General features: G+C 44.8%; 1 protein-coding gene across 1 annotated transcript in view; it reads left to right on the forward strand.

The window, feature by feature from the left end:
• The window catches only part of LOC111974655 (RIMS-binding protein 2-like), a 163,944-nt gene that overhangs the window by 103,903 nt on the left and 45,849 nt on the right, over positions 1–14,192 (forward strand). The window contains 3 exon segments of the mRNA XM_070447014.1: positions 9,442–9,564; positions 12,518–12,536; positions 12,539–12,627. Of these exon segments, the coding sequence (XP_070303115.1) occupies positions 9,442–9,564; positions 12,518–12,536; positions 12,539–12,627 (231 nt within the window).

Genomic DNA, 14,192 nt, shown 5'->3' on the forward strand with positions numbered 1-14,192 from the left:
AGCATACATTTAATCACTCGCTTTTATTTTTTTTTACTGGGCTGATGTTCCTGCATCTGATGGTCAGTCTCAGGGAGGAAAGAGCGCAGCAGACTAGACTGTGTGTCCGCCTCTCAACATACCTCCATTCTCCTTTCTCCACTGACACTGACCAAAAAGGGACACTGTCTTCCAGCTTATGGCAAAACTCCTACGTCGCACTGCATTATTTCTGCCTCATAAACACATACATTTTGTTACTCCTATGAACAGAGAAGTGAAATATTCCTTGATGTTAAAAGACCCAGCCACTAATAATAACAACAACGGAAGCCAATAGATACACTTTCCTGTTCATTCATAACAACCTTATGCTTGATCCGACTGTGGTCGGAGCCGCGTATGATGGTGGGACGCAATATCCTCCCGGAGCACGCAGAGGCCAATTTGAGCTCTGTACCGCTTCGCTGTGCGCTCTCAAATGTTGTAACAATGCAGAGGCTCCATATACAGGGGCAAAAAAAGTATGTGAACCCTTTGGAATTACTGGATTTCTGCATAAATGTGACATCAATTTGATCTGATCTTTATCTAGTCACAACAATAGACAAACACAGTCTGCTTAAACTAATAACACAAATTATTGATTTTTCTTGTCTATATTGAATGCATCATTTAAACATTCACAGTGTAGGTTGGAACAGTATGTGAACCCTAGGCTAATGACTTCTTCAAAAGCTAATTGAAGTCAGGAGTCAACTAACCTGGAGTCGAATCAATGAGACGAGATTGGAGTTTTGTTAGCTGCCCTGCCCCATAAAAAACACTCACAAAATTTGAGGTTGCTATTCATAAGAAGCATTGCCTGATTGACCATGCTCAAACAAAATAGATCTCAGAAGACCAAGATTAATTGTTGCTTGCATAAAGCTAGAAAGGGTTACAAAAATATCTCTAAAAGTCAGTCTACGGTAACAAATTGTCTATAATTGTGAAATTTCAAGCACTGTTGCTACTCTCCCTAGGAGTGGCCGCCCTGCAAAAGATGACTGCAAGAGCAGTGCAGAATGCTCATTGAGGTTTAGAAGAATCCTAGAGTGTCAGCTAAAGACTTACAGAAATCTCTGGAAATGCTAACATCTCTGCTGACGAGTCTACATACGTAAAAAACACTAACAAGAATGTGATCATTGGAGGACACCACGGAGAAGCCACTGCTGGCCCAAAAAACATTGCTGCACCATCTGAAGTTTGCAAAACTAAGCAACGGATGTCCACAGTGCTACTGGCAAAATACTCTGCGGCATATTAAACTAAAGTTGTGTTGTTTGGAAGGAACACAAACACTATGTGTGGAGAAAAAAAAGCACAGCAACCAACATCAAAACCTCATCCCAACTGTAAAGATGTGGAGGGAGCATCATGGTTTGGTGCTCTTTGCTGCCTCGGGGCCTGGACAGCTTGCCTATCATCAGTTTATCCAAAGACATTTTGCAGAGAATGTAAGGCTATCTGTTCAACAATAGCTCAACAAAGTTAGGTGATGCAACAGGACAACAACCCAAAAGACAGAAGTAAATCATCAGAATGGCTTGAAGAGAAGAGATACGCCTTCGAGTGTCATTGATTGGTGACGGTAGGTGAGGGCGAGAAGTCCTGTATAAACTCACTTCCTTGACACTTCCTTCACAACAGCTCTGCGCTGCTCGGTGAAGCGCTAGAAGTATGAATGCCCTGACTTCTGCAGAGGCGCCGTATACACCAATATGCTGCAGCGGATGAAGGCAGACGTCAGACTGACCTGGCAGCGCCTTTTACTGCTACAGTACTGAGGAAAATAGGAAGAACGGGAATTTTATGCTTATAAAAGTGTTGAATACAAAGTGTTGACAGTGCTGAGTAAGAATTTAAACATGGCTCACTCATAAAAACAGCATCTCTTCACTTTCTTTTATGCTGCTACATTACTGCCGACACTGTAATCTGAGCATCCGATGGCCAGCGGTAGGCCTAATAGTGCACTTGATATGCTCCCTGGGCCTGCGGAAGGTAGAGTTTCACCTTCAGACACATGAAATTTAGAAATGGCACAGTTCGCCTACCCATGCGCGCAGGGCAGCTTAATCGAGTGCACTAAGGATTTATAGATTTTATTTACTGAAATGTTTGTCGATCGACGAGGAATGCCTTGGAGATCGACCAGCTGATCGCGATTGACTGGTTGGTGACCACAGCTCTAGAAAGTTGAGTATGTTCAAACTCGTGCTTATTTCTGTGGTGATATGTCTTCTGCGAGCTGTTTGGGGAGCTGCGCGGTAATCTCGCGCTACTGCGCTCCACCTGCAGTTTAGAGGGAAAGTTGGTCTCAGCTAATTCCGTTACCATGGAATTGCCCATGAAAGTATCTGAATGAGAACACAGGAGAAGGGACAGTTTCCCCTCTTAGAAAGGTCAGTGTTGGCTGCTTGGTGGAGAGAGAGAATCCATTCTCAGCCTGGTCTAATTAGCCACCCAGAACAGTGCCACCAGCCCAATCCAGCCTCAGCCCAGACCAGCCACTCTCTGGTCTGGTTACACACATGGTCGGCTGATGGCTGGCTCCTCTCTGATAGTCTTTTAACAGTAGGGCAGATTCAGTTATTCACACATGTGCCTAATACCTCTGAGCCTTAGTCTAAATACATTATTACAAGGCTTCCTTGAATCCACCTGAAGAATTAATATAATACATTTTTATGACCTCCCCATTGGCAAAGCTTCAAATACACAATTTATTTTGTGGCCACGATATACCCGGCGTCATTGTCTTCATTTGCCTTTGTCTTTTATTATAGTTATTATCAAACAAAGTTTATGGAAGATTGATAACTGATCGGCCTGCCCATTGCAAATGACATCCAAACATTGTGAGAAGACTGGGAATTCCAGCTATTGTCTGCGTTTGCCTGTTCACTACGTATTTTTCAGACAATCCTACAAGCATTACAAATCATTCTGTGAAATTAATAATCAGAGTATTGGTGTAGCTGAACCATCTCACTCTGCCAATCTCTCTGGTGTGCTTAGCCTCAGCTTGGCAGAGATGGCGCTAGTGCATTCAGCGATACAGTGTCTTCTTATTGTTATGATGACTCCTCACTCAGCATTAATGATGCAGCAGCATCTCTGTTTTGTTTTTCAGTTGGTCTCGTTGGTCTTCACATCATATACATGTACACTGGACCTGTGTCTTCAGAAAGCTAACCTACACCAGCTCTGAGTTGAAGGATCGATATACGTGTATTGAAATGCCAATGCAAACGTGCTTATACAGGAAAGATTAATTGACTTGAATGAATTGATGCTGTTTGAAACGCCAATGTTTTTGATGAGAGGGAATAGAAATGAATGGAAGTACAACCAGACTTCTGCAGAACAATGTGGTGTCACATGCTCTTTAAAGTGGCCCCCTCTGCAGTCAGATGGCCATTTCTGCTGTCTTATGTGTTATGTTCTAGGGTAGGGGTATTCAACTCTACTTACGAGTCCGAAGCCTCTGGTTTTCTGTTTCTACTGATATAATTGACCCACCTGGTGTCCAGGTCTAAATCAGTCCCTGAATTAGAGGGGTAGAATGAAAAAACATTGTGGAACTGGCTTCGATCCAGAGTTGAGTCTGAGAGCTCTATGGTGTGTATCTCTGTTAGGGTGTGTGTGTGTGTGTGTGTGTGTGTGTGTGTGTGTGTGTGTGCGTTGTGTGTGTGTGTGTGTGTGTGGTGTGTGTGTGTGTGTGTGTGTGTGTGTGGTGTGTGTGTGTTGTGCGCGCACGCACGCGTTTGTGCCTCTTGCTGCGAATGTGAGTGTCTTTACAGTTTCACATTTGTCCTCATACCAACATGTTGACTTCATAAGTAAAACACCAGAGATTCCAGGGCAACACAGTGCACTGTCAATCAGCCATTAAAAGACACCCTACTGTAAGTAATCTATTGTGCATGAGCGGCAGGCTTCTTAGATCCTTGCAGAACAACACTGCCTTTTGCTTTGCCTGCCGTGTAGTAAAAGTGAACTGCACATCACAAAGAGAGAAGTTCTCCAGTTGACACTCCAATTGCATCTGCGGCACCCTCATGGCTGTTGATTGAATCTAATTACGTTTTCCTCCTCTGCAAAGAATGGATGTTTTTAATCTCCCCTGACGACACTTAGTGGGAAGAAGGGTGGGGAGGATGCCATAGTGTCTAGAGTGGGTATAAAAATGCAAATCTTATTTGCATTTGGGTCAGTGGAAACATTACTGGTTAAATATACAATTTTTTTCTAGCTGTTTCTCTTCCCACCAACTACAATCTAAACGCATTGCAGTAAGATCTGCGTTTGTGTTTTTTAAAACTGCCATGAAAATGTTGGTTTTCATGAGATGTTGTTCCTTTAGGTCATCCCACTGGGCACAGACGTCAGTTCAATGTCTATTCCACGTTGGTATTCCACAATGTCTATTCATTTCATTTTTTAAATAACGTGGAAGCCAACGTTGATCAACCAGTCGTGCCCAGTGGGATGCTTCCTAGGACAGATGAGCAAACACCAGTGGATGAATAATGCAGCACTATGGCTGCAACATGTCTGCTCTGTTGAGCCAGCAGAGCTACTCTACTGGCATAATCAGGATCCTCCTCCTCTGAGGTTAAACACTGTTCCTATCTGCTCTCTCTTCCCTCTCTGTCCAGGAGAATGGCTTCAAGATGTCCTCAAGGAGAAAAAGCACTTGAGTCACCACTTGTTCAACAATAGCAAAAGCCAGTCCAAAATGAGCAGGTAGGTACTGTAGGAGAGAACGCATGCACAGATGGTTGCCATGGCGCTGTAATGGCAGTGTAGTCTGAGAGCTCCTGTAAACATTAACATTTAGCTGATTTCAGTGTTTTCAATTATTTAAGTGTTTTTAATTATTGTTTAATTATTTGTTTGATAACTCATTGAATTTTGATCGAATATATTTAGTTGCCTTGACCAACAGGTGAGAATTTATGGCAGATGGATTTGTTTGGCTTGCTAAACTAGCTCTATAGCTACTGTCCAGTGCATTCAAGAGATGCACAGCACGGCTTCTAATTTTCAACCAAAGTGAGAGACTGCAGTGTGGAGATGGCAAGAGCGCTCGCCTCATAGTATGAGGTGACTTTATATTACTGGACTGATGTTTGGTGAGCTTTAGTGCCTGTATCAGCATCAGAAGAAGAAGCATCCACCAAGTTGGTGCTACAATTGCTAGTGGAGGAGTTGTAAGTTGCTACAAGCGCTGAGACTGAAAACAACATCAGACCAGCTAGCTTAACTCAAGCACCACATCATCATCAAACCTGTCCCTGCTTTGTACCATCCAACTGGCTGCCAGGCAGAATGACTTAACATCGAGCAGCACCATCTGAACCTGTCAAGACTAGGACATCACAAGAACAGGCACCATCTGAACCTGTCAAGACTAGAGGAATCCCTAAGAAGCACCATCTGAACCTGTCAAGGACTAGAGACATCACCAAGAACAGGCACCATCTGAACCTGTCAAGACTAGAGACATCACCAAGAACAGGCACCATCTGAACCTGTCAAGACTAGACTTTACTCTACACTTTTTTCACCTTTTTTCTTTTTGTCTGTATACTGCAATTCTGCTTTTAGCTGTGAATGTGTACAAGACAGTCTAACTAATAATAAAAAGACAATAACTAACCCAATATAAACCACAGCCTGTCGTCTCCAATGGAGCAAATGAATCATAGCGGGCAGAACAAGYAAGGATTTGGGCAGAGCACAGCATGAGCTAGTGAGATCATATTTACGTGTTCTGCATATATTTGAATATTTCCATTAGGGAACACTTACTCTGAGATTTGCACGTGTGCAATAACTCAATCCGCCCTTGCACTCCTTCCAAACAACACCATTTTTTAAAACTTAAACAACACCATTTTATTTACTTTGGCGAAGGGTAAAGTCTACAAAAATMTGTCCACTCTGTTCGTAACATTCTAGTTTTGGAAACAGAAAACTATATTGAGATCAAATGTTTAATCTTCTCTCACTGCCGGCCACTCGTCTTCCTCTCATTACCATATTTGGTGGTGAGGGGAAATGCCAACCYGATGCATTAGATCTATACATCCAGTGAAATATCTGTCTCTTTGTTCTATCTGTGGCTGCAATGTGCTGCTATGATTTATGACTACACAATGAAACCTACGCACACACTGTCTCAGGGGTTCACTCCATTCCACTCTCTGGGACTGGGACTAAATGTGACTGGGACTAAATCAGGGTTCCCCAACTGGCGACCCCGCGGGTGGTTTTATTTGGCCCCCAAGTTTTCAGTAGCCCCCCCATTTTTCCCCCCCATTTATTTATTTATTTGTCTTTTCTTTTCTTTCATTAATGGACATAAAATACTGTAAAAAAAAKKKCACCAGGAAATCAGCTCCAAGTCCTTTTAATTTAAGAAATCTATTCACAAGTAGAGAGACATGACGTGATCATATATACAGTTGAAGTCGGAAGTTTACATACACTTAGGTTGGAGTCATTAAAACTTGTTTCTCAACCACTCCACAAATTTCTTGTTAACAAACTATAGTTTTGGCAAGTCAGTTAGGACATCCACTTTGTGCATGACACAAGTAATTTTTCCAACAATTGTTTACAGACAGATTATTTCACTTATAGTTCACTGTATCAGAATTATAGTGGGTGAGAAGTTTACATACACTAAGTTGACTGTGCCTTTAAACAGATTGGAAAATTCCAGAAAATGATGTCATGGCTTTAGAAGCTTCTGATAGGCTAATTGACATCATTTGAGTCAATTGGAGGTGTACCTGTGGATGTATTTCAAGGCCTACCTTCAAAGTCAGTGCCTCTGCTTGACATCATGGGAAAATCAAAAGAAATCAGCCATGACCTCAGAAAAAAAAATGGTAGACCTCCACAAGTCTGGTTCATCCTTGGGAGCAATTTCCATACGTCTGAAGGTACCACGTTCATCTGTACAAACAATAGTACGCAAGTATAATCACCATGGGACCACGCAGCCATCATACCGCTCAGGTAGGAGACGCTTTCTGTCTCCTAGAGATGAACGTACTTTGGTGCAAATCAATCCCAGAACAACAGCAAAGGACCTTGTGAAGATGCTGGAGGAAACAGATACAAAATGATCTATATCCACAGTAAAACGAGTCCTATATCGACATAACCTGAAAGGCCACTCAGCAAGGAAGAAGCCACTGCTCCAAAACTGCCCTAAAAAAGCCAGACTACGGTTTGCAACTGCACATGTGGACAAAGATCGTACTTTTTGGAGAAATGTCCTCTGGTCTGATGAAATAAAAATAGAACTGTTTGGCCATAATGACCATCGTTATGTTTGGAGGAAAAAGGTGGAGGCTTGCAAGCCGAAGAACACCATCCGAACCGTGAAGCACAAGGGTGGCAGCATCATGTTGTGGGGGTGCTTTGCTGTAGGAGGGACTGGTGCACTTCACAAAATAGATGGAATCATGAGGCAGGAAAATTATGTGGATATATTGAAGCAACATCTCCAGATGGGTCTTCCAAATGGGCAATGACCCCAAGCATACTTCCAAAGTTGTGGCAAAATGCCTTAAGGACAACAAAGTCAAGGTATTTGGGTGGCCATCACAAAGCCCTGACCTCAATCCCATTTGTGGGCAGAACTGAAAAAGCGTGTGCGAGCAAGGAGGCCTACAAACCTGACTCAGTTACACCAGCTCTGTCAGGAGGAATGGGCCAAAATTTACCCAACTTATTGTGGGAAGCTTGTGGAAGGCTACCCGAAACGTTTGACCCACGTTAAACAATTTAAAGGCAATGCTACCAAATACTAACTGAATGTATGTAAACTTCTGACCCACTGGGAATGTGATGAAAGAAATAAACTGAAATAAATCACTCTCTCTACGATTATTCTGACATTTCACATTCTTAAAATAAAGTGCTGATCCTAACTGACCTAAAACAGGGAATTGTTACTAGGATTAAATGTCAGGAATTGTGAAAGCCAAATACATTCAAACTCAGGTTAAGGTGTATGTAAACTTCCGACTTCAACTGTACAAATGTAAGCAAGGTTTGAACTGATTATGTTTTAGTCAAACATGTCTGTTTGGCCTTCTTGCGGTCAATTTGCAGTCTACAAATGATTGGTAATTATGTTCCGGTTCCATGACCATCCGCTCTAGAAAAAGTTGATGATCCCTGGACTAAATGATCAGGGGTTTTCATAATAAAAGGCGGTGGGCTTGGGCTCTGTCTTTACACTTCCTGTCTTATCAGAGGGCTGTTTGCATCACAGTGGCATACTGCCAGAGCTGCCCTGGCCTCTCTCTCTCCTGTTATATAAATGAATGTGTTTATTTTCCATAAGCATAGTGCTGATGTTGAAGCTGCTAGTGTCTCCTGTCTCATCTGTAACATGGCTAGAACCCTGAGCCTCTGATCGTATTAGAGCACTTCCTGTGAGCTCCTCACACCTCAGACCTTCCTTCCTGCCCAGCTGATAACACCAAGACAGGGGTCCTCTGTATCAATCATCGTATGTCCTCTGTATCGACACTAAGGCAATTTCCTGGAGGAATTGATTGTCAGGTAGCTGTTGGGTGTGGAGGGAGTTGAGGAGGGGGATGCTGGTTATTAATGTCTTATCAGGACACTAGGCTCTCAGACAAGACAGCCATCCGTCAGATTTATCACTGAGGCGGATATGAGGGAAGCACTCTGCAGGGTGCATGGGCGGATATTAGACCTTCCATCGCCTCGCCTGCACCGTTGTGTTCCTTATCATCGTCTCTTAGAGTGACGAGAAGACTACTGAGAAGGGGCGGAGCATGGTAATATAACTGCACCTCCCATTTGCACTCCCACCATACTGTTTAGTCCTATCTGGCCTACTTAGCTGAGACACAACAGCCTTTCATCCTTCTACAGACAGATCCCCCCCACCACTGTGTGGAGATGGACCACTGACTCTGAAATAGTTCTGTGTGTTGTTGTTGGTGTTACAGCCTCCTTCCTCCCTGTGTAAGTCATAGTATAAATGGTGTGATTACATGGCAGCCATCCTATTTCTAATTGTATTTTACAGTAGCAGTAGCTATTGTAGTGCATTACAAAATACAACTTCATTCACTTAACTCTGTTCAGGTTTCCTTTTTGAATAAGAACCAAGAATTACAAATGTATACAGTAGTTAATCCCAGACCCAGTTTCATGCTACAATACACATCTATGACAGTGAAAACATGTTCTGTTACTCCACCATTATTATACTGTAGCTGTCATTATCCAGTCAGCCAGCCAGCCACCCAGCCATTCAGAAAAATGTTCTGTGTAATTGCGGGCTATTCTTTGAGTGCTGAAATCAGTCGTTTTTGATAAACACCTGTGTTGTTTTGTGCTCTGTGTGTGCAGGTGAAGTCAGAGTATGAGCAGCTCAAAGAGACCCTCGGTGCTGTGACTCAGGAGAGAGATTCAGCCCTGCGGGAGAAGACCCAGCTCCAAGGCAAACTGGAGAACCTAGAGCAGGTGCTAAAGGTGAGAGTCTGGTGACACACTGTAGATAACCTTATTTTATCTCTACTGTATCTCTACTGCATCTCTACTGTAATTCTACTGCATCTCTACTGCATGTCTACTGTATCTCTACTGTATCTCTACTGTATGTCTACTGCATCTCTACTGTATCTCTACTGTATCTCTAGTGTATGTCTACTGCATGTCTACTGCATGTCTACTGTATCTCTACTGCATCTCTACTGTATGTCTACTGCATCTCTACTGCATCTGCTAGTGTATGGTCTATCTGCATCCTCTGTACTCACCCTGCATCTCTAGTGTATGTCTACTGACACTCCATCTCGCTCTCATGTCTTCGGCTCATCTCCTTATCTACTGGCATCTCTAGTGTATGTCTACTGCAGTCTTACTGCATCTCTAGTGTATGTCTTACTGCCTATCTCGTACTGCATCTCTCTACTATCTCTACTGCATGTTCTCAACTGTATGTCTGTGATTAATAAGAATCAGCTCTAGCTCAGGTTGTTTTAACAGGCCTGACCCTAGCCAGCCTCTACCTTCCCTCACCCCCCTCTCTGTCTTTCTCTCTCTCCCTTTCTTCTCTCTCTCTATATATAATATCCCTGACCTGTCTGTTGCCTTCAGTGCCGATGTGGAGGAAGCTTGACCAGAAGCTGTGAAAGACTAGGAAGCTTGGAGCAGTCTGTCCTCCCCACACTTACCCCTCCATCCCCTACCACCTACCCTCCATCCCCTACCCCTCCATCCCCTACCCACTACCCCTACCACCTACCCCTCCATCCCCTACCACCTACCCCTCCATCCCCTACCACCTACCCCTCCATCCCCTACAACCTACCCCTACCACCTACCCCTCCATCCCCTACCACCTACCTTCTCCATTCCCTACCCCTCCAACCCCTACCACCTTACCCCTCCATCCCTACCACCTACCCCTCAATCCCATACCACCTACCCCTCCAATTCCTACCACCTACCCTCCATCCCTAACCCCTCCATCCCTACCCCATCCTACCACCTACGCCTCACCCCCTCACCCTACCAACCTACCCCTCCATCCTCTACCCCTCCATCCCTACCCCTCCACCCCCTACCCCATCCTACCACCTATTCCCTCACCCCTACCCCTCACCCTCACCCCTACCACCTACCCCTCCATCCTCTACCCTCCATCCCCTACCCCTCCATCCCCCTCCCCATCCTACCACCTCACCCTCACCCTCACCCTCACCCCTACCACCTACCCCTCCAGCACCTACCCCTCCATTCCCTACTCCTCCATCCCCTACCCCTCACCCCTACCACCTACCACTCCATCCCCTTCCCCTCCACCCCCCCTCTCCCCTGCTAGATTATCAGGTATCACTGCTATGTCCATTTGTATGGGGAACAGACCACTCTAGCCCCATTTTGAATGCTTTTCTTCACCCACTGGCCATGCTACCTCTCCCTATTGTCTGGGCTGCTTTCCTATGACACGAAAGGCCACCTGGCTAGGACCAGTCCAGTACGACTGGGCACCTGGCTAAGGCCAGTCCTTGTACGAATGGGCACCTGGCTAAGACCAGTCCAGTACGAATGGGCACCTGGCTAGGACCAGTCCAGTACGACTGGGCACCTGGCTAAGACCAGTCCTGTACGAATGGGCACCTGGCTAAGACCAGTCCTGTACGAATGGGCACCTGGCTAAGACCATTCCAGTACGAAAGGCTACCTGGCTAGGACCAGTCCAGTACGACTGGGCACCTGGCTAAGACCAGTCCAGTACGAATGGGCACCTGGCTAGGACCAGTCCAGTACGAATGGGCACCTGGGCTAGGACCAGTCCTGTAAGAATGGGCACCTGGCTAGACCAGTCCTGTATGACTGGCACCTGGCTAAGACCAGTCCTGTACGAATGGGCACCTGGCTAGGACAAATCCTGTATGGACTGGGCACTGGCTAAGACCAGTCCAGTATGAATGGCACCTGGCTAGGACCTAATCCTGTCACTGGCTGCACATGGGCACCTGGCTAGAGACCAGTCCAGTACGAATGGGCAGCTGGCTTGGACCATCCAGCGCGCTGTGAAATGTGGTTGTGCATGATGAGGCGCGTCTATGAGTTCAGTGAATATGTGGAAGGGTGGGAGAGGGGAGAGCTGGGGTTGGGTATCACTGTTTCATGATGACAATATCACACACAGGCTTGATGACATGAAATAACCCAGGGGATAGATGTTATATTGGACAGCATGAAAATGTTAATGAAAATGTTTTTCTGATTCTTACCATTTAAACGAAAGCAATAAGATGACTAGATGGCACTTTGACATAATGGTTGAGGAAGGCCTTGCATTTAGCTTTGTTTTGTATGGCTTCTTTTGTTAATGATGACCACGGACAAGTGAGCACGCCTTGGAGTTTGCGCACCCTTTTCTTGTAACTTAAAACCCTGTATTGATCATGCAAACACATCATTGCTTAGGACAGCTCTTTCTGTAGTGACATCACACACAGGTATTGTTACCCAAAGGGTGCAGCAAAACTGAGAACAGTTTGATTGATGATTGGTTGATCATGCACAGCAAATCTTTCCAGTTCTCGTCCAAACATGTTCAAACATTCCTTCTAGTACGGATTTTGAAGTTAAGATCCAGGCTTTGGGGGGGGGGGGGGTCTCTCTCAATTTAGATCATTTGATACAAACTGTACATTGACATTGGTCATTGACATTGGTCACATGGGTGTTTTGACATAACCTCTGCCTAAAGTGTTCTAAGACTTGGAGTCCAATAACTGTCACGAAGCTCAGTAATGGCAACATATAAGCCAGGAGTTTGTTGAGGACAGATGACCGGAGACTTGTGGTTGCCTGATGTCATGAGTTTTTAGTTGTACTAACAGCAGCCCTCTCTATGCCCCAAACCACCCTCCTTCTGTCTCCCACCTCCCCCGCCCTCTGATGACAGCATATGCGTGAGGCTGCAGAGCGAGGCAGCAGCTAGAGTTGGAGCATGAACAAGCCTTGGCTGTACATCAATGCAAAGCAGAGGAGATTGACTTCATGCAGCAGGGGTCAGCCATGCCAGCGCTAGCTGCACAGGGGGCGCCACTCTTGTTAGCCCAGACCAGTGCTGGTCAGAGGTCAAAGAGCTTTGTGTTGAGCACTGTAACAGCTTGCCGTATCTCTTAAATCCTTCAGCTGTCTTGTGTCTGTCTGTCTGCCAGCCCCCCAGGCTGGAGAGAGAGAAGAGAGAGAGAGAGAAGAGAGGAGGGAGAGAGAGAGAGAGAGAGAGAGAGAGAAGAGAGAGAGAGAGAGAGAGAGAGAGAGAGAGAGAGAGAAGAGAGAGAGAGAGAGAGAGAGAGAGAGAGAGAGAGAGTAGAGAGAGAGAGAGAGAGAGAGAGAGAGAGAGAGAGAGAGAGAGAGAGAGAGAGAGAGAGAGAGAGTTGGAACCAAGTAACTCAGTAACAAGCTCTTTCACTGCTACAGGGAGCAGATTAGCACAATAAAACTTTAAAGTTGGATCAGACTTGATGTTTTTTGTTGGCTTGCTAAAAGGCTGGTCCGGATGATTTGACGTAGTCCCTGCCACCTCTGAGGAGAGGAGCTGATGTCAAGCAACACCTCATCTGGAATCATCAGCCTCTCTCGCTCTCTCTCTCTCACACTCTCTCTCTCTCCATTTCTCTCTGTCTCTCTCCATTTAACTCTCTCTCTCACTGCCTGTGCTACTTATTTTAGAGTTGGCCATAAATACYCTCTGTTTTCTCTCATTAGCAAAAGGAGCTCATTACAGCGTTATCTTTCTATAGAGACACTGGCTGCTTTCTGCATTCTCTACAATTAATTGCCTCGGAAGTGGATTCATGAAATTGGAAAGTGTGCAGATGTTCTCCTATTCATGTGGAACGTTAGTTTTCTCAACAGATGTTCCCAGTCACATGAAGTACACTAGCATGCATTACTTTATGTTTATTATACAACACAGTGGGTTTATATCAAACAAAGATGAATCTTCTAGAAGAGCCTCGCAATTGTAACGGTGGTCCTCCTCCTCTTCAACCGAAAAGGAGGAGTATTGAGGGAACCAAGGCGCAGCGGGTTGTGAACACATAATATTTATTAAAGACAAGACGAAAACACGAACTTCACTAAAAACTAACAAAACAACAAACGGAGTAGACAGACCTGAACGACGAACTTACATTAAACACGAGAACGCACGAACAGGGAAAATAGCCTACACATAAAAATGACGATGTACAACACAAACCGAACAGTCCCGTATGGTGCGACAAACACTGACACAGGAGACAACCACCCACAACGAACACTGTGAAACAACCTACCTAAATATGACCCTCAATTAGAGGAACGCCAAACACCTGCCTCTAATTGAGAGCCATACCAGGCAACCCTTAAACCAACATAGAAACAGACAACATAGAATGCCCACCCAAACTCACGTCCTGACCAACTAACACATACAACAAACTAACAGAAATAGGTCAGGAACGTGACAGCAATCTAGTTTCAAGAGAGCACTACAGAAGTATATTGAAGATACATTATTAATTGTTTGTTATAATTGTTTGAATGTTTACACACCATTGTTTTCATAGATGGCCTTCATAACAGCTCAA

The sequence above is a fragment of the Salvelinus sp. IW2-2015 genome, linkage group LG15 (assembly GCF_002910315.2).
Source record: "Salvelinus sp. IW2-2015 linkage group LG15, ASM291031v2, whole genome shotgun sequence".
NCBI classification, from domain to species: domain Eukaryota; kingdom Metazoa; phylum Chordata; class Actinopteri; order Salmoniformes; family Salmonidae; genus Salvelinus; species Salvelinus sp. IW2-2015.